Source organism: Pinus tabuliformis, chromosome 7 (assembly GCF_031772625.1).
Source record: "Pinus tabuliformis cultivar Carrire ecotype Pingquan chromosome 7, CPIR1, whole genome shotgun sequence".
Taxonomy (NCBI): Eukaryota; Viridiplantae; Streptophyta; class Pinopsida; order Pinales; family Pinaceae; genus Pinus; species Pinus tabuliformis.
The window spans coordinates 223719052-223739964 of NC_142293.1; the positions used below are offsets into that span (position 1 = coordinate 223719052).

A 20913-nucleotide genomic window follows, 5' to 3' on the forward strand; every position below is an offset into this window, starting at 1 on the left:
ACACGATATCTCAAAGCTTGACTGAATCTCATCTCTCCAAATGAGGCCGCAGTTCCTCCTGTAAATAGGGATTGTCTCCCTCTTCTAGGTCGACTTGAATTCTGTGGGTAGGCCGACTTCATCAAGGGGTATGTTTAATCATATTTGAGCCGACTTTTATGGAGCTTCTTGACAAGGCCTTAGAGCATACAATAAATTGCCCTTTTTTCAAGTGTAACAACACTTCATATACATGACTCTAAAATATATATATGACTAGATGACAAATCCCTAAAGACATCAAGAAGAAGTCTTTGACCTATAAAAACTTCTTTCTCATGAAACCCATAAGGCAAGCTTTACAAAAATACATTTTATTATCTTTGTCTCTTCATTGCATAATTACTTAGTCAATATGAAGACCGAACCTAGTTACACTTTCTTCAACACCTATGGGCATGTGCTCGACTCTCTCTGCCACTGTCTCAACCTGTGCCATCAATGTGCTCTCAAATAATGGTGACTCTGGAGTCACACTAGGTTGATCTATGTTCTCCTCACAACCATAGGGGTTATTTGCCTCATGCACAATCTCCTCCTCATGCTCGATGTCAGGACTCAAGAATCGCCTCCATGTAGTGGGGCTTGCCCTTGGTGAACCTGCGCCCGGGGGTCCACAGCTCCAGACCTATGAAGCCATAGTTCCTCCTTTGGAGGTCCCCCCTGGTCTCATCCTCTAACTGCCCCCATCCTATCCACTCCCTCCAAGGGGATCTGGTGCCCTTTCAGTCAAATCTCTCTAAGAGCCTCCGCATGAACTCTACGTATGACGTGATGTCGGCATGACCCAAAGCGATCAGCCCTTGGTACCACCACTCCATGGCATCTCATTCCAAATGTAAGGTAGCATACTTAATAGCATCCACCTCTCTCATGGCGTTTAGTCAGATGTATGTGTCCAGTTTCTGCACCCACTCTCTAATAGAGCTCCTAGCTGAACCATCAAAATTGGTGAGGGTTAGTCTTCCCACCGTCTTCTGTATGCCCTACTTTGGCTGATCTCCCATAAGTGATGTGAATTGTTGAATTTTCTAAGTTTATCCGTTAGAAATTAATTTGTTTTCTGTTGGTTTATTTCTTCTACTTGTGAATTCTAAACAAGTTATTTAAAACATTTAAATACCGAAATAAACACAATATAGTCACAACATCTACAAATAATCAGCTGAAAGAAAACAAACACACAAGTGACACCGTTATTTTTGGACAAATGTCCCTAGAAAAACCCAATGCGGGAAAACCAGTGCAACTATTCTGAGGGTTTATTATTATGCAGTATTTCCTTGAGTACAACTGGGTGCCTAACTGGCTCACCCAACAGAGAAAAATACACAGTAGCAATACCTCTCTATTCGGAAATAGTTATTCAAAAAACCTGTCCCACGAAACCCTCTCCAGCGCCTCTAAAGCACTGCGCTAGCCCTTCTAGCCTCTGCGTCAACCCTCTGAGGCACTGCGCTGCCTCTGGGACCCTCTGCGTCACTCCTGCAGCCTCTGCGTGGATGACGCAGTACCTCTGGCCTCTATGCTGTCTCTGGTGGGCTCTGTGTGGCCTGAACTAGCTGTTGCCTCTCGCTCTCTGCTTCTGCACTAGTCTCTTGGCACTGTCTTTGCCTCTCTTCCCAGTACTCACTACCCCTCGTTGTTGATCACTGATTCACTTTTGCTTAGCAACCCCACTCTAGTAAAATGAATGACTAATCACTCTGGTGTGTTTTCCAACTGACCCTCAAGCATCCTCTTATACTTTTCTCATTGGTCCTTCAACGACCGAGATTAAAACTCTAATCAATGGCTAAGATTAGATTTGGCTTGTTCCATGTCATTTAGAACCTTCTAACGCAGTTTTATATTAATACCCATTAATATTTTATTTTTCCTAAGTTTAGGGCCTAGGCTTAGGAACTCCATTAAAAATATTAATTATTTTAATATCTCCCAAATCGGGTAGAATCTGCCCAAGCCATTTCTGGGTTTTGGAGATCTCATGTGCTTTAGCCTCTCCACCAATTTTCATGGCTAGAGCACATCCGATGCTACCCCAAATCAACACTCCCTCTTAGCGAAGATTGTGCTCTAGTAATACTCCACACTGAGCATCACTCTAATTATATGGCACTGGTACCTGTGCTGATGCTAGGCCTCCCCGCCCAACATCCTTTGCATTGTTGCATCCTTGTACTGCTGCCCATGGCCCTTCCACTGCCACTGTTGCATCCATACGACAGCTCCCATTACATCCGTGTTGTTGTTGGTCCTTTCTCCCAACACTACATCTGCACTGCAACCTCCTCTCATCATACTACATCATGCTACTGCACTGCAACTTAGTTACTGAGAAGTAAGTAACCCATCCACCCAACTACTAACATCCCTGTCAGGCTAGAAACACTCCCGATGTTGAAGCTACCTTTGCCGCTAACAAGTGCTCCCTCTACTGACCTTTGCGCTGCTGCAACAACTCCCTGCATCTCACACCGTTGCACACCTCTTTGTGCCATCCTACATTGGTGCAACACTCTCCGTGCCTCTCGCATTGTTGCAGCGTGCTAGCCTCGCGCTACATGGGGACTCCTACACTGTAGCACTCTCTGTCGCTTCATCCATCTCTACCGACATCTGCCAGTCCTACTACTCTCTCTTCGGGGCTCCCGTAGCAAGGTATAATCCAAGAGGTTGGGTACCTCAAGGATCCTGCCCCTCATCGTCTGTAGTCTTCCTGACTACAGCTCGATGTCTCCCCACTTCTTCTCTAGTGGCTCATGAGCACTCATGGCACAATTGTCATCCTCCTCGACTTCTTTCTCCACCTTTGCTGGCGTTGCCTTAGAGTCAGACACCTCTCCTTTGTTCTTCTTCCCCGGACACTAGTTCACATAATGACCCAATTCCCCACAATGGAAGCACTTGACCTTGGAGAGGTCCTTCTTCTCCCTCTTCTCCTGCTTTCCCGCAAATGCCAGAGTCGCATCCTCTTCCCCTTCCTTCTTGATCCTGACCCCTTTGCTGCTACTTCCCGTCTTGGTCAACCGTCTGATCTCTTCTTGATGAAGAGTCGCCCCACACTTCTTCCCAATCTGGAAGATTCGCCCTACCCAGTATGCTTCAAACAAATGTCTCCCACTCCTCGGAGACTGCGTTTAGTGCGGTTCTTACCATCAACTCCTGATCCGACGTGGCCCCTATGGAAGTCAGTTGGTCTTGGATCTCCTTCAACCGACCGAGGAAGAGATCTATCTGCTCTCCCTTCTGCATCTGGTATGACCATAGCTGATTCTCAAGTAGCATCTTCCTCTGCACAGAAGTATGCTGGTACAACATCTTCAAGGTATCCCACATTTCTTTTGTCGTCTCCTTCTCGGCAATATGTTGGACCACATGATCCTTGACCCCATCAAGGATGATGCATTTTGCCTTGGCCATTGCCTCCTCGTACCTTTCATTAGCTACCGGGTCAACTGGGATAGCCATTACTCTCAAGGCGAAGCCCTTGATGCGATGTCTGTCTAGAATGGACAGAATCCTGGCCTTCCATACCACAAAGTTGGATGCTCCGTCCAGCCTATCTTGATCCCTCAGCCCATTTTTACAAACAATTGGAATGCGGGTTGTTGTAGGTGACTTTGAGAGTTTATTTCCAAATGAAAAGGTACAGAGAACATATATGCCAATTAAAACATCAACATAACATGAACAGTACCACGCCTATATGATGTTAAATTATTAATGCTTCTGAACAGTCACATCCACTTGCATTTAAGATAAAAGGCATACATAACATTGATAGAGCATACTCCAGCAAATAATGAGTGAGTCGAGAAGTATCAGCGAGCGGTTAAGAGAGAAGTATGGTTGTATATGGAGGCCTCTTTCAGAATAATAATATCAGCAACATAAATACCTTCCAATAGAGAAATAGCATAGATGTACTTCACCTCCAAACACACACGTATGCGTAGAAAGCAACACACAGGTACAGCAACTTGTTACCCAATAGAAATCAGTCCGGCAATGATAACTCCTGGTCACTGAGGCACTATAGGCTCTGCGCAGCAGTTACTACACTGAATATTGGTTAGGGGAACTCACACAACCACAATAAGAGGATTTTGACCTGAGTTATGTCCACACCAACAAAGAGAGACTTGACTTCATACTTCAGCAATATGTAGAGATTCTCTTCAGCACTGTGTTCTTGGGTTTATGATCTGAGCAACAATACAGCCTTCCCATTTTGGACAAAGATTAAACCACCTTGGGCAAGAGTAATTCTGAGAGTGATGAATAACTTGTCTCTTGGTGAAGAGATGAAAAACTTGACCTTCTCTTGGTTATAAACCCAGCTCCAAGGCAATTATGGAAATTGCAATTCATCCCTCTCATTTTTGCTTCAGATCTGGAACATATGGCTTAGGAATGGACTGATGCTAGGGATTCCGAACAATTATGCCTTAGCACAGAGCTCCAACAAACTAGTCTCGGCACCTTCAAATTAGACAGATCAGCTTTGTTTGTATCAGCACTCGGCCTCCTTGTAAACTCATGTAACTCGTCCTTTCTTGAAGAATAATTTTGGCCTTGGAGGTTTGATGCTCAATCCCGGAATTGACAATGGATATTTGCTTCAGAAATTTGCTCTTGGATACTCGGCCCTCTTGGAAAGGATATGAGCTCGACCTCTGAAATGAAAAGATAGTCTTGCAAATTAAATAATAATGTGGAAGCCTCCTGCAAACGATTCATTCAAATGTTGAAGATTCCCTACAATAAGCACAATGGAAGCTCTGAAATGATTTTCCTCAAGAGCTAACTAAGGTGGCAATCGAAGCCCACAGAAATTAGCTTTGAGTTTCGCTTGAAACTCTTGAAACTCGCTTGAGCTTCTTTTCTATTCCAAGAGATAGATATGAATAGACTCATTTGCAATTGAGTCCATCCTCCTTTTATAATTCTCCCTTGAGCCTCCCTCTAGCTTCTAGATTCTCCTTTTTCCAATTATTTTATTGGTGGGGCCATTTTCCAATAGATGACTTTTTACCGCTATTTTAAATAAAATAATAATATGTCTCCATTCTCTAATAAAATATTATTTTGCTGCCATTATCCAATAAAATAATAATTTGCCTCCGTTTTCCAATAAAATATTATTTTGCTGCCATTTTCCATTAAAATAATAATTTCCGCCTTTCTCCCCAAAAATAATATTTTCCTTTTTTCATTAATTTACCAAAAATTGGCAAACTCCTTAGTGATTTTTGCACTCACAAAATTGGGAACATTACACAGAAAGAGTTCATAACAAGTGAACAACAAACATTTTTCATCCAAGTCCTATTATCAAGAATTTAACAGGATAGCTTAGACCTTCAGTATTTTAAGCCTACTTTATGGTCAACCACATTTTCAGAATTCAAGTTTCAAAATTAAAAGGGAGTAGCCCACATGCACAAAAATGGAATCACCAAGAGACGATGTAGGACACCTAGGGGTACAAATGTTGTTGTGCATGCTAATGATGAATCAGGAACAAAACTAACACCAGGCTACTTAATCCTGAAATAGTTCCTAATGAAAATAACCCCTTGGGACTTGACTAACACAAGGGGATGGCTCAACTGGTTGCCACCAATGTTGTTGGGCATTTGGCTAGATCTATGCCTACCGAAATACCTAGTCCAAATACTCCTGGGTGAAGTGCACTAGTCTACACCAACAGGCTTAATAGAGATGCCATCCACAAATGTGGAGAAGTATCCCTTGAGTTTCCCATGAGGTTTTCCCTGGAAAAATATTTTAAAAATTTTAAATAAAAACTGGGGACTTGAGATCATCCTGGACAAATTTAATTTCCACTAGTTTATAAGTAATGAAAAGAAAGTGTGTAAAGGATGTAGAGCTCTTGTTGTCTATATCAAACGAAGATAATACTTCCCTGCAATTTCTGTCAGGGGCAATAACAAGTGCTACGCTGCTAGACAATCAAGTAATCATCTGACCTAGAGATAGTGGGGGGAGAGCTAGAAGGTTTCCTTTAATTTTGAAAACAAACTAGCTGCAGGTCCTATTAGTATGCTAAATTCTCCAACTGTTCAGTTTATGAGGGAGTAAGCAATCTGTTTGGAGGATAACTGACCTAGAAATGGGTCCATACAATCAGATGCTAACTCAAAGTGGTATTATCATGGGATTACAAATCTGATGTGCATAAATATGTCTTGTTGAGTGAATGTTCATTTGTTTTCAAATGGAAAAGTTACTTGCAAGAAGTGCCGGCTCCCACTGCCATCAACCTGGGTACCACTTTTACAATGTTAAGGTTAATCCAAAATTGTCACTAGGTGCCTACAAGACAATCAAACTACAAAAAGGCCAAGAAGTGCTGGAACTCTCCTTAGTGGATGTAAGAAGATGGACAAAATCAATATCCAAAATGTATAAATGATATATTGAGTTTCAGAAAAATGCCTACGCACTTGGAAGAATTGTAGTCATTATTTTCTAAATTCGATGATCCGCTAAAGACAATGACATAATCATGCATGCAAATAGAAAGAGTAAGAAATTGAAAGATGATGATCTGAATACAGTCATATTTTGAATTATAACAAACGAAGGCCCATAAATGAAATCACGTAATTTCCCACTTGAAGCTCGGGTTAGACATTTGTGTAATGTCTGTCCTTCAACCGATTGACTTTTCTTAGGAGAGTGCAGAATTAGTTTGCTTTATGCAGAATTCCGTATCTAGCATGTTTACTTTGAGCAGCATAATAATTAAATTATTAATCTTGCAATAAGTGGTTACTGAGTAACTTATTTGCATTTTTATTCCTCACTTTATGCAGAAAGAAACTATGAAATCAAATTCACTGTAACAATCCATGGAAATCAACTTGCATAAAGAATTGCAAAGTATCTACAGCATTTTAGGAGCACATTTTTTTATTATTTATTGCATACCTTGTCAAAGTGATCGATGAACAAATCTCACATACCATGTCAAAAGCTCACCGCATGTGTTGATAATTTTACATCATCTTTAATATCATTTAACTTGGTTTTGGGAAGTATTTTGCATGGGACTAGTATTTCTAAGCAGGAAGCATCAAATCAACAATCGCAAATATCCTCAATGTACCTGCTACCAACCTGGCAGGTTTGTTGACAAAAACAACCTTCCCTCTCCCATAAATGCATTTACAAGAGCAGTGCTGTACTTCCAAAAGGTATATTTATAGAAAACACAATGAGGACATGTTACTACTGATCTCTTGGAGACAATCTATGTTGCTATCCTGCATTGCCACTTTTCCATGAGATCAACTAAAACACTACTTGAACTTTCGTCCCTAAACAAGACAACAATTATTCATACTGAGGAAACTGAAGGGGTGCCTCCCAAGACACAAAATGGCATACATACTTGAATGATTAGAACAACCAGGATGCCAACGTATTTTTCCAGATGTACTGGACCCCAGTGACAGTTAATTGATCTGCCAGACAATTCTTAGTACCAAACAAGATTTGACAAATTTTAAATTTGAGCCAACCCATGCTAACCCAGTTACTGCAGTGCTCGCGAAGCTTGGCCCCTGTCATTGATCTCGCACTTACAGTACAAGCAGCCCTGGTAGTTGTCATTCTGTTTGAGCTGGCATTTGAGTAGAAAGATTTCCTCTAAATTTCAATTAACCCTACAGATGTATTTTCTTTAATCGTATGAATGTCAGTTGACCTCGGAGTCAACTTTATTGATGGTTTGATGGTTATGTGAATTGATTTATATCATTTTTGCTAAAGTGAATCATCATTGCCCCTGGCCGCATAAAAACTGCCCTTCAGCATGATTCATTGGACATCCTTTACAAAAACTCAAATCAGCTACAATACATGAATACAGCTTGCATTCTTTTGTAGCAGGCAACATGTTGTGTGCATGCAGTAACCAGTGTATCCGCCAAGATCAGACTTGCTATTATAGATTGAGACCTCAAAAATGCCAATCAACAACCGCACAAAAAAAGATCTTCAACTACCCAAACAAGGCATGATTTGATACACTTGTTGAGAACCTAATTGCTAATATAATCAACTATGAATGTTATAATTGTGACTAATAGTCAAGTGGCATACATAATCAAACCAAGTAAAGCTCCCCAACTAAAAAAGAACGTGAAAGGAAGGAAGTTGAGAATTTTGTTTAAGTAAAGGCTAGAATTCTATCCAATTCCAGGGCGATAATCACTAAGACTGCTATCAACAAAATTATAAGCAACTAGAGCATGATGATTGCATATTGATTAAAAATTCATAAGCAGACAGTGTGGATCTCCCAAGCTATGACGAGCATGCGTGTGCTTTACAAAAAGCATGGAAGCTTGGACTTCCACTTGAGCTCTGAGTTTCACCAGGCTCAACATAAATAAATTAACAATCACAAATGTCAAATAAAATTGAAACTGATCCTTAATCAAGCATAACGACTCCCATCAGCATCTCTGAAGAATGCAATATTCCGAGACCTTTATCGATTAGGATGGACCTGGTCAACATCTCCACCTTCTGATTCCCAAAAAGTAAACATGAATTGCATCACAATGCATATCGCTGAAACTTTTCTTGGTGTCTCAGGGACTTGCATGGCATGACATCAATGAGAAGAAATCAGGATCCAATTTGGGAAAGCAATTTTCTTTCTACCACCACAGACATCCACAATCAGGCAAAGAACATAGTAACATGACCCCAAATACCCATACACAAGTCGGAAAATACAGAGGCAGATTTCAATTGAATACTAGATCATCAGGAAAACTTGAAACCTCTTACACATGGATATGGATCCACCGAACCGGGTCTTCCGCAAGGTTCTCACTATCATAGGTTTCTTATCGCAAATAACGAAAGGTAAAACTCTACCAATTCAAAATTCTAACCATGCAACAATTGGATTTCAGTGAGCACTGATTAAGCATGCATCCATTCAATCAATCAAGAACAAAAGTATACAAACAGGTTATCCACCTCTTGGACTAAATACGAGAATAAGGCCAAAACCTTACGTTAGAAAGCCTGAAAGGGCAGAATTTAGGCTTCCCTCTCCGCCCGTACTTGAGCAAATACGCCCCTTTCTTCAGCGCAGTTATTGCCTGCAATCGTCAATTGAACAGAAAACAAACTAAACCCATCATTAAACTTCTTAGGATCACAATAAGCAGCTCATGATCGAATCCTATAAAGGGGTTTTCCCATCATGTTTTCTCTTAATCCAAACTCCGATCCCTAAGATAAACTAATTCTTCAGAAAAAACACATTATTCGCCATATCCATTAAAGCTCTGTGGATTAATCCGTGAGAATTTTAACAATGCTGAGAGATTCTTTAAGCTACAGCTGACCTGCTCAATGTCGCGTTCGAGAGGTCCGTTTCTTGGAAAGTCTGCCATTCCCTTATCCTTCGCGCAGGTCTCGCTCGGATTTCAGCTTGCGGAGGCGGTGGTGCGAGTGGAGGCAATGGGGGAAGCCGGCCATTCTCCGCTTGCAGGCTTGGGCACTGTGCCACTGCTAACAGAGGCTGGAGCTCCGCTAAAGTCCATTCCAATGAATGATCTGCTAAAATTTATGACACAATGTGCGCACTCGATAAGCGCATTCTGGGCCTGAGAACAATCAGTCTATACCTGGATACATACAGTCTATCCATTGAAAATGCGAGTATTTTTAATTATTTTCCTTTAATTAAACTATTTAAAAATTAAAATTTACAAAACAAAAATATCTTTTAGTTAAATTATTTATAAATTAAAAATTTAACAAACTAATTTTTTTCGCTCAAATAAAAGATGGAAAGAGATATAACTTAGTGATTAGTAAATTTTATTTTATTTATTATTATAATTTTTTATTTTAAATTTAGTTTCTCATCATCTAGATGAAAAGTAAGCATAGGAAGAAGAAAGAAAGAAATTATTTTAGCCTCCACGAGGAAAGATAGCCTATGGGACAGATTGCTTTTTCATCTGTTTGATGTATTCGGCCCTTTTTTTGTGAAGCTTCACAATAAATGCTCCCGTCTTCTCGACAAACCCGTCGTTAAATAGAATTTAATAATCAAAATTAACTAATAAAATTAAAAATTTTGTAACTTGTATTTGCAAAAAGGATAAAAGGAAAATTAAAGATTTTGTAACTTGTATTTGCAAAAAAAGGTAAAAGGAATAATTATTAATATATTAATAAAAATAGGTAATGGCTTCAAAATTTCATTAAAATTTTGACAGAAGGATGGGAATTATAATATTAATTTTTTAAATTTCCAATTTAAATATAATAATAAATTTTAGTTAATATTTATTTCATTTAGTTTTATATTATTTATATTTAAAATCTAATTAAAAATTTAATAAAAGTATTAACATCTTAAATACTATATTAGTAAGAAAACAAAAATATTATTGAAAATTCAACTGTTATAAAGTTGAGACCTTTTCATTTTCTTAATTTTATAACTCATTTATATTTGGAAAAAATATTTCACTTCAATTTTTTATTTTCTAAATTTTTTAACAAAAAATATATAAACAAATAAAATTATTAAACAAACCTATAAAATCTTTACCACTTTTCTTAAAATTTTATAAACCAAAATTAATCTAAATAAACTATTATAAAAAAGTAGTCTTACTAGTAGTCTCGAATATAATTAAGAGTACTTACATAAATGAGTTACTTTATACATTTTTTTTTTTTTTCAGAACGAAAAAAGCCATATTGTATTATATAAGGAATATAACGGGTCACAATAAAGTACATATGCATATGTTTCTGAAATGAATTACTTTATACATTTGTCAACATAATAAATCTACAATTGGATTGAGAATATTAAATATGAAAAATAAAAATATTAAAAATATATAATGAAAATATTAAATATGAAAAATAAAAATAAAAAGCATAAAATGTTATATGTAATTATTGTTGGATGGAATATATATATGTATAATAATAAAATTGGAAAAATTAATTGAATTTTTTTTAATTTTTTTTAATTTTTTTAATGTTTTAGATGTTTAATAAATTTAAGATTAAGATAGACTCGCTTTAATTTATGTAAATGGGATTATTTTAGATATGAGATTATGTAAATTCCCTTTCAGTTATTGGAATCCAATAAAAGTTTAAGTGTTTATCAATTTAGTACTCTAATCAAATTTTGATCATCTAAATTAATTATTGGCAAAACCTTTAAAAGTGTTATTCCATTATGCACAAAATTTGTATCATAATGTAACATTACTCCTATCTAAAAATTATCATATTTGAGACAAAAAAAAATAAATGGTCATTTTACTACAAGATTAACTTACTTTGTGATTAGGGGATCAATTCAATAATATTATTAAAGTTAATAATTTTGTGAAGATAAATGAAGTGTTTTTGCTTAAGTGAAAGGATAGTTCTAAACATGTTGCTTATGTGTGTAAAGTACACTTTAGCACAGGAAAGAAAAGTATACTTTATGGTAAAAGAAAGTCTACTTTATGTTAGTTTATATCACTTTCCATATGTAATGTATTGTTTGACAGACAACTTGGGTGGATGAGTTCTCTTTATGTGTATAAACTAACTAATAAAAATGGAAAATTGGCATCGGTTCAAAAAAAATGCAATAATAAAGAAAAATACGGTAGATATTTTTTCCATGGATTTAAAAAATTAATGTAACTTCTAATTCATGAGAAATAATAATAATAATAAATACATTTTGCATTAGTGTTGGGAAAGATGATCCTTCTTATTTCAAATAAATATTTGATTTAACATACATTTTGTTCTTTCAATGAAAAGAGTTTTTTATCTTATCGTTTTTCCTTTTCTTTTTTTAACCTTTTGCCACACCCCTAAAGAAGGTGCCACGATGACTAAAAGTAAATCAAAATTCAAAGGTTAGGATTCGAAGAAAAGAATAGATGTCTAGAATTTGAAAGTTGTACTAGTTCCTTATCGGAATCAAGGTTGTCAAATGAACTTATTCTCTTCATCCCCATAAATGGGACTTCATTTGTCACTACCATCTTTAACAGAATGGTGTTATATTCTAAGCAAACAATATTCTTCATCTCTGAAATAGTAGATTCCTTGTAAACATCATTCTAATATTTTACAACCTTCTAATATGGCCACTCACATTTTTGCCATCTTTTTGGAGTTAGTTTTATTTTATTTATTTATTTTATTTGGGAGCCAAGCCCTAATTTGCACCTTCATTCTATACATAGTAGAAGCATTGGTATTAGGGAACCAAGGAGTAACAAAAAGACCTGCTCTACCCCAAAATCAGTGACCCTCCTATAAAACTTTTGGATAATCAATTGCAATTTCAAACTTGACCATAAAATATCATTTAGAGCAATTATATGTCAAATTTGGGAGCCAAACCCATAAATGGCACTTTTAATATAGAGATATTAGAAGAATCAAAATCAAGGAGTTTAAGGAATAAAAAAAGGGTCACTAAGCCCTAAGGATTATCTCAGTTGGTCGAGTCCCCGTCATTAAAGCACCTCTAATGTTGAGAGGTCACAAGTTCAATTCTCTTGACACTCTCGAGTTCAGACTCCGTGGTTGAGCCAGCATAAAATGATCCTTTTGGGTAGATCTATTTGGTACAATTATTCTGTGGACATAGCGTTCACCAATCTTTGGGGATTGTGAACCACATAGTAGAAGAAGAAGAAAAAGTTCGCTCTATCCCAAAACGAAAGAACCCCATAAAAGTATTTAAAATACAACTATATTTTCAAACTTGAAAATAAAAATAAAAAATCTTTAGAGTAGAGATAAATTGCAAAATGCTTTGCCCATCTAAAAAGAAAGCCATTGGTACAAAGCTAAAGTAGAAAGCCATAAAATGTTGAATATCTAAATTACTAATGAAGAATGGTAAAAGAAACCAAACCTGTAACTTTTAGCTATGAGATCTCCAATTTGAGCACCACTTTTGATTTATTCGCGATATGCATAAAAAATATAGGAGGGTTCGATGTCATTGAAGTAGATGATTTATTTCTGACTGCATCCTTAAAAATAAATAGGTTATGAGGATGATGAACCACATCATAAGGATTCTTTACAAATTGATAATAAAAAAGCTACATTAAATGCTCCAATTATTTACCGTCATAAAGAAAATGATGTTTTGCAATTAGAATCCCCTAGCAAAGTTTTGATTTATTCGTTAAATCCACCGCATAACTAGGAGAATTTACCACATGCATAAGGTTTTACCAAATAAGAGCTTTGACCATAATGATTTCTACCTTTGTATCGAAAAATCTTGAAAAAAGCTTTCTTCAAACCCTTAGCATCTAATCATTCTATCAAACACTTGTCATGCATTTATAAAAAAAGCATTATTTCAAACACTTTGTGTGTACACATTTATTCAAACACTTCATAAGCAACCTAGTGCACTTGAATAGAGAAAAGTTAGATATTAAAAAGTTCTTATAAACCTCACTTAAATTCATCCAATTAGCTTGTAAAGTCATATAACTAAACCTTGTCCAACCTCCCATTGTCATTTAGCACAAAGAAAGCAACTACCATCAAAAGCAAACTAACTCTACCCGCTTCTATTATTGTTCCCTTTTCGTTGTAATTTAGAAAACCAAGTGCTAATTACTTTCAACTCATGTTGCAATTTAGGAAACCAAGTACTAATTACTTTCAACTCATATGGTAACCTTTGAATTAGGTCTACAAGGTGTAGTTCTATCTTATCCATGAATATTTTAAACACCAAAAGTTTTACACTTAGGTTTTTTATTAATGAATTTGAGTTAAGATGAACATATGTAGAATTATTCACATCTACTTTATTTCAAGGTTAATGTTGTTGTTGTTGTTGTTTTTTAATTAAAAGTGAGCTTCCCTGCCTTATTCACAATTGAAGAAAAATATCCAATAGTTATATTGATAAGTACATCATACCAACTCCTACTGTTAGCTCAATTGGTTGAGTCCCCATAGTTAAGTGTCTCTCTTATTGAGAGGTCACGTGTTCAAATTCTCTCAACTCTCTTCAGATCAAGCTTTGTGTTTGAGTCAATCTCTTCGGGTGAATATGCTTGGAACAATATTATGTGGATGAGTCAATCTCTTCGAGTGAATATGCTTAGAACAATATTATGTGGATGAGTCAATCTCTTCGGGTGAATATGCTTGGAACAATATTATGTGGATGTAGTTGAACAACTCCTACTGTTAGCTCAATTGGTCAAGTCCTCATAGTTAACTGTCTTTGTTATTGAGAGGTCACGTGTTCAAATTATTTCAACACTCTTGAGATCAAGCTTTGTGTTTGAGTCAATCTCTTCGGGTGAATATGCTTGGAACAATATTAAGTGGATGTAATTGAACAATATTATGTGGATGTAATGGAGCAATATTATGTGAATATAACGAATCACATTAACAACATAGAAAAAAAGTACATCTTACCTTAATAATAAGTAAAATGTTAATTCAGATTAAGTTTGAAAATACCATATATCATTTAATTTAAAAATATTTTAATAATAAATAAATATTATTATAACTTTAAAAAACATAATTCATTGATTTTTTTATTTTATTTTATTTATCTTAAATGAATGTCATGATTGTAAAAAATATAAATAATCAATTTTTAATTAATCTTATTTGAATTATCATCAAATAATCCCTAATTTATTTAACAAAATTCAATCTCTCTATTTATCTTGAAACTAATAAAAATCTATATAAAATATAATTTTCCTTTATGTGGCATAAAATTATATAAACTTTTATCCTAGAGTTGTAAAATACATCTTAAAAAAAAAATTAAATGGTTTTTCTGTTAATAATATGAGTGAGTCCCCTGGATGCGGGTGATTGAAGAGATGGGACGGGCGATCACCCGCGGCCACCTTCCAGCGATGCACAGAGGAGCTGTTCACACATGGGGGAAGGGACACTCTCAGATGCGCGGGATCGGAATTAAAGGCATTCAGCAGAGGAGCATAAATGCTTCGTTCACCTCCGCACGCAAAGCAGGGTCCGGCTCCTCGGCTCCCATGAATGCCACAGTAATGGCGGGAGGGCCTCGAGGCATAGGCAGATGTGTTATATATGGCTGCGGTATGGGATTCACAATGCAAATTCAGGGTCTGTTCCGTTTGTTTTTGCAGCCTCTGGCGCTGCTGGTCACTCCAAGCGTTTGCCTTTCTGTTTGGGCTACTCCCCCGCCTGCATATGGTCTTCCCTTGGCTGTTCTGGGATTCAATTTAGCTTTGAGCTCTATCCCGGCCTCAGGCATAGAGACTCTGTTTGGCCCTGCAGTCATGGTTCGACCTCGACAGCGAATGCTCAGCCGTCGAGGCACCTCCCGAGGTGGGTCCTCACGCCCCCCTGTCAACGAAGACTCTCCCCATTATTGCCATCGCACTCATGGTGCAAGCCCCCTTCGGTCGAGTCAATTCCTGGATGCCAGCGCTCCTGAGTCCTCTTCCTCGCCCACCTTTGGCTCTGCAATTTTCAATTTCAACAGTTCTTTGAACCGTCCTCAGATCAACGCCCATGTTTCGGTGCTCTTTATTGAGGAGACCCATGATGAGATTGATTCCAGAGCTAATTGGGGGACGATGCCAACTGATGGCTCCGCGAGAGCCATGGAGACTCCCTCTGCAGATCCTGTGAATGTTTCGGAAAGCCCTCTTGCTGGTCCCACGGGAGCTAAGGAGGAGATGATCAGCCAGAACGAGGATGTCAAGATGGAGCCCGTTCCGATAGCTACGGAAGAGGCTCATGACATGGTGGAATTCGGGTGGTGCAGGGTAGTGGAAGAGGATCCTAAAGACTAGACGCGACTTCTTAGCAGGTCTCTGCGACCCGTTAGTGAGGGCATTCAGTCACTCTTGTTGTTTTCGGATATGCTCTTGTGTCAAAGCTGTGGTGTCACTGTCTGTGTCAATGCTGATGAAAATTTGTCTGTGTTTGGGTTCTGGAATTTTTTCTCTATGGATGGGAAAGTTTTTGGCTCCCCTGCGCGGGATTAGTTTGCTGTTCCACTGGCGCCCCAACGTGGGTTGGTTTTTTGGTTTGGTTTGTCCTCTTAGACTGCGATCTCTGCTGTTCCGTGCTTCCATCACCTCCAGGCAGCTGGTTCTTTTTGTTATGTAATGATGTAATCGTTCTCTGATAATGTAAATAATAGAATAGTTTTAACGAGAAAAAAAAAATAATATGAGTGAGTCACTATATCCCAGAGTTGTAAAATACATCTTAAAAAAAAAAATGGTTTTTTTGTTAATAATATGAGTGAGTCACCATCTTCTTAGAATAAATAATAGCAATATGTAATGTTTCTTTAAGACTAATTCCACTAGAAAGTGTTTTTGCCCTCTTCCAATAAAGTTTAATGAAAATAGATATAAATATTAAAGTGAAAACTTTTATATAATTTTTTTTTATCATTTAAAAATAAAAATATAATAATAAAACAATTATATATAATAATAATAATAATAATAAATACAAGTAATAAAATAATAGTCAAAATTATAGTGAGCTTGAGAGGCTTCTCTCCAAGCTTTTTGAGCATAGGGATAAAATTTTAAATCAAAATAAATAATTTGTTTCTTTAGGTCCGATATCTTAAATCAAAATAAATAATTTGTTTCTTTAGGGCCGATAGACCAATGTTGGTCTTAGCGGACATTAACCACCACCACCATCATCATAAAATTATAGTTATAACGATACTTAAAATTATTAATATAATATATTATTTATAAAAAAACATAAAATATTTAAACTAAAATAGAATTAATGTTATTAAATTACTTTATTTTTAAGTGGATTAATTTAATAATGTTGTTAGTGTAAATGTCATAGTCATGTGTCCATTTATTTGGGGGTCAACTTTATGTCCCTTGACATTGACAATACAGCTCGGTCAAAAATGAAAATGGAAATTAACATGAGAGCGAAAGTTTTCATATTAATTTTTATTGTTATTTAAATATTAAAAAATGGTTTAATTTAATTAATAAATAAAATTATATTTTTATATTTTTTAATTAATTTTAATCCATTTTAATTTAATTTTTTTTTAAATTTAAATTTAAGTTGTTTAATTTGTAAAATTTATAATTTTTTTAAAATTTGAATTTAAGTTATTTAATTTGTAAAATTCAGAAGTTTTAAAGATTTTTTTCAAGGTGTTAAATTCATTTATCCAATCAAAATGTATTTTAAACAACAACAAAAATCACAATCTTATATGAAATTGTATTGTCAAATTTAAATGAAAAAAGCCATTTCATCTATAAGTTAGACTATGTCTTAAAAATTGTAATAATAATAATTATAGGCATTATTTAACTTATAGACGAAATAGCATTTTTTCACGACATTTTGTTTGGGTAGTTTTAACTAAAATCCGTTAGAGATTTTTAAAAACTTGAGTTTAAATTGTTTAATCTATAGAATTTGAATGCCTCGCTATTTTACAAGGCGTTGAATCCATTTATGCATTCAAAGTTGAATCAATTTATGCATTCAAAATGCAATATTTTTTTTTCTCTGTAAAAGCTAATTCTATTAAAAGGAAGGAAAAATAAAATTACAATGAGGCTGCAGTCTCAGCCAAGAACAACTAAGTTCCTTCTGGGAATCATAACTGCCCCATATTTGGGGAAACCAGTTTAAACTTACAAAAAACCATGCAAAAGACCGGGAGAACGATGACAAAACCGGAATGAAGTCTTGAGATGTCACCATCTGAAACAGTTGAGAAACAAGATAGAATTGCCTAACCAGAGAACGAGAAACAAAACCACAGACAACAGGACCTGACCAGTCAGCAACAAAACTCTGAGGTGGCACTTGGGAGGCCACATGGCATTACAGTGGGATGTCCTGGTCAGGAGCCTCCTCGACAACTGGACACGCGTTCCCATACCAAATCTCGCCTTCCTTCGCCACGTCGCTATCCGCCCTGCCACCTGGAAGATCCATCGCCTGAGGAATACCGCTCGAGCTGCCAGCAATGGCCATCGGAGTTGTGGCACCATGAGCGCTGCCACCTGGAGTTTCCGTCGCCTGAGGAATGCCGCTCGAGCTGCCAACAAAAGCCATCGAAACTGTGGCTCCATGAGCGCTGCCACCTGGGTGCCGAGTGTCGCCTGCGATATCACCTTCAACATTCTGACCGCCACGCCTGGCTGCCCTGCCTTCATCCGACGGGAGCTGCTCAGAGCCCAGATGAACTTCCATTCTGTGAATGTCCTGAGGAGCACTGTGCTGTTCTTCTTCTTCAGTGAAGATGATAGTGACATTAGCCGAAATAATGGGCCGGTTCAGGTTGCTCTGGAACCTGAAATGATTCGAATGGAAGGCAGAGTGAGGATATTGTCTGCGGGGCGGACTAGGAGGGGGAGAGCTGGCCTGAGAAGAGGGCGGAGAAACAGGTGGTGGTGGCAGAGCATCACTATGCGCAGCCTGAGAGCGAGCGCTACCACCTCGGTCACCTCCTCTGCGACTTCGCAAGCGGTGATGAACCATCGCGCTGCGGCGGGAGAGAAGCTCAGGAGAATTGGGGGTCTGGAAGTAAAACAAAGAATGCGCAGAGCACTCCTGGATAGGGTTAAAAGGGGAGTTCTTGGAATGGGAATAATGGAGCCCATTGCCAAAGGTAAGACAACAGAGAAGCCAATAGTGTTTTCCAGTCACTGTTCTGCTGCAGGGGATTCCTACTTGGAGCGGGCAAATGCTAAAGGACGGAGGGCAAACAGATGGGTTGATGGGCGCCATGTTAAATCGAACATCCTTCATTTCTCGGCCGGAGCGAGCATTAAAGATTTCTTGCAAGCTGGCCTGCTCTCGCCTAAAGTGAGTCTGCAGGTGCCATAACTGAGTCTGGGATGGTGCGCTAGCCACCATTTGGCTGGGCCGAGCGCTGTCAATCCATCGCCTCACCATTAATTTTCTGGAAATTCACCCACATCTGGGTTTCAAAAATGCATTTTAAACAACAACAAAAATGTGTTTTTTCTTGAAAGGTGAAAAAAATTCTATTTCCTCTATAGGTTAGACAACACCATAATTATATACCTGAAAAAAATAATAAATATAAAGTATAAAAATATGATTATAACCATACTTAGAATTATTAAAACAATATACTTATTTAAATATAATATATTATTTATTTATAAGTTATATAACAGATGGGTTTGAAACTTTATAGGTAAAATCCCAATCATGTTAAAAGTTGATGACTAATGTAGCTCAGGCCAAATGCAATTCCCACATAATTTTAATAACCTAAATACCCTTAAATGAAGGCAACTAAAACTACAGATTAAACTCAAATTACTTCACATATGTAATATTTAATATTTTTAAATTACTTTATTTTTAAGTAGATTAATTTAATAATACTACTAGTGAAAATGTCATAGTCATGTGTCCATTATTTGGGAGTCAACTTTGTGTCCCTTGAGACTTCCTCAACAATAATTAATAACTCCACTTCCTAATGAGTTTTTATTAATTAAATATTTAAAAAGTGCACTTCCTCGCTTTTTTCAATTAGTAAATTTTGCTTACGAACAAAACCATTTCTCAGATTTTATATAATATATTTTTGTATTTCATTTTCAAAGGAGATTAAATATCAGACAATGGATGTTTATAGCTTCACTTTCATGGGTTTTTTATAATATTTATTTTATTTTATGTAACAAAGAAGATTAAATATTTGATAATTAAATTTAAATTGGATAAAAATAATAAATTATTATAAATAAAATATATTTTTACAATTTATGATTTATGATTTATATGAGTGTGTTTTAAAAAGGTGTGGAGAATGTTTAAAAATGTTTTGGTTTGGTTAAGAGTTTATTTTTTTAGAACTTAAGGAAATGATCGAAGACTTAGAAGCATTTCGTAAGAGTGAAAGTCTACCTGCTTACAAACCACTACCTAATAATTATATGTGGCGTGTTTTTCCTTAAATAACAATGGTGAGTCAACTTGCATTTATATTAGCCAGTGATAGTTGTCTTTATTGTCGGTTTCAGAATTAAGTTATGATAGGTTTTCCACCATTTAAGAGTGTTTCAAATAAATATTCTTTTATTATTTTGAATTCATTAAAATTCATGTGGCGTGTTTTTCCTTGGATAACAATGATGAGTCAACTTGCCCCCTTACAAGCCACTACTTGATAATTACATGTGGCATGCTTTTCCGTGAATAACAATGGTGAGTCAACTCGCATTTACATGAGCCAGTGATAGTGGTCCTCATTGTCAGTTTCAGAATTAAGTTATGAAAGGTTTTCCACCATTTAAGGGTGTTTCAGATAAATATTTTATTATTATTTTGAATTCATTAAAATTCATGTGACTTGTTTTTCCTTGAATAACAATGATGAGTCAACTTGCATTTACATCAGCTAGTGATAGTTGTCCTCATTGTCGGTTTCAAAATTAAGTTATGATAGATTTTCCACCATTTAAGAGTGTTTCAAATAAATATTTTATTATTATTTTGAATTCATTAAAATTCTAAGTTGAAGTTTATTTATTTTATGTTGCCATTATCCCAAATGTTATTGGGTTTGTTGCGTCTCAGTAACTTAGAGATGTTGTAATGTCCTCTAAACATTTTGACTTTATTAAAATAAAATAAAAATAAAAATAAAAATAGTCCTGTGTTAAAATAAAAATAACTTCAAACTAAAATATTAAAAATAAAAATTCTAAGTTATTATTATTGTTTTTATTAATTTAAGGTAAACTTGACTTAGTCAAGTAACTCGTGGTTTTTGAGCTC

General features: G+C 36.3%; 1 protein-coding gene across 1 annotated transcript in view; it reads right to left on the reverse strand.

The window, feature by feature from the left end:
* The window catches only part of LOC149246656 (PH, RCC1 and FYVE domains-containing protein 1-like), a 149932-nt gene extending 140199 nt beyond the window's left edge, over positions 1-9733 (reverse strand). The window contains 2 exon segments of the mRNA XM_089457993.1: positions 9105-9191; positions 9441-9733. Of these exon segments, the coding sequence (XP_089314119.1) occupies positions 9105-9191; positions 9441-9488 (135 nt within the window). The 5' untranslated portion in view covers positions 9489-9733.
* Between the last annotated feature and the right edge of the window lie 11180 nt (positions 9734-20913).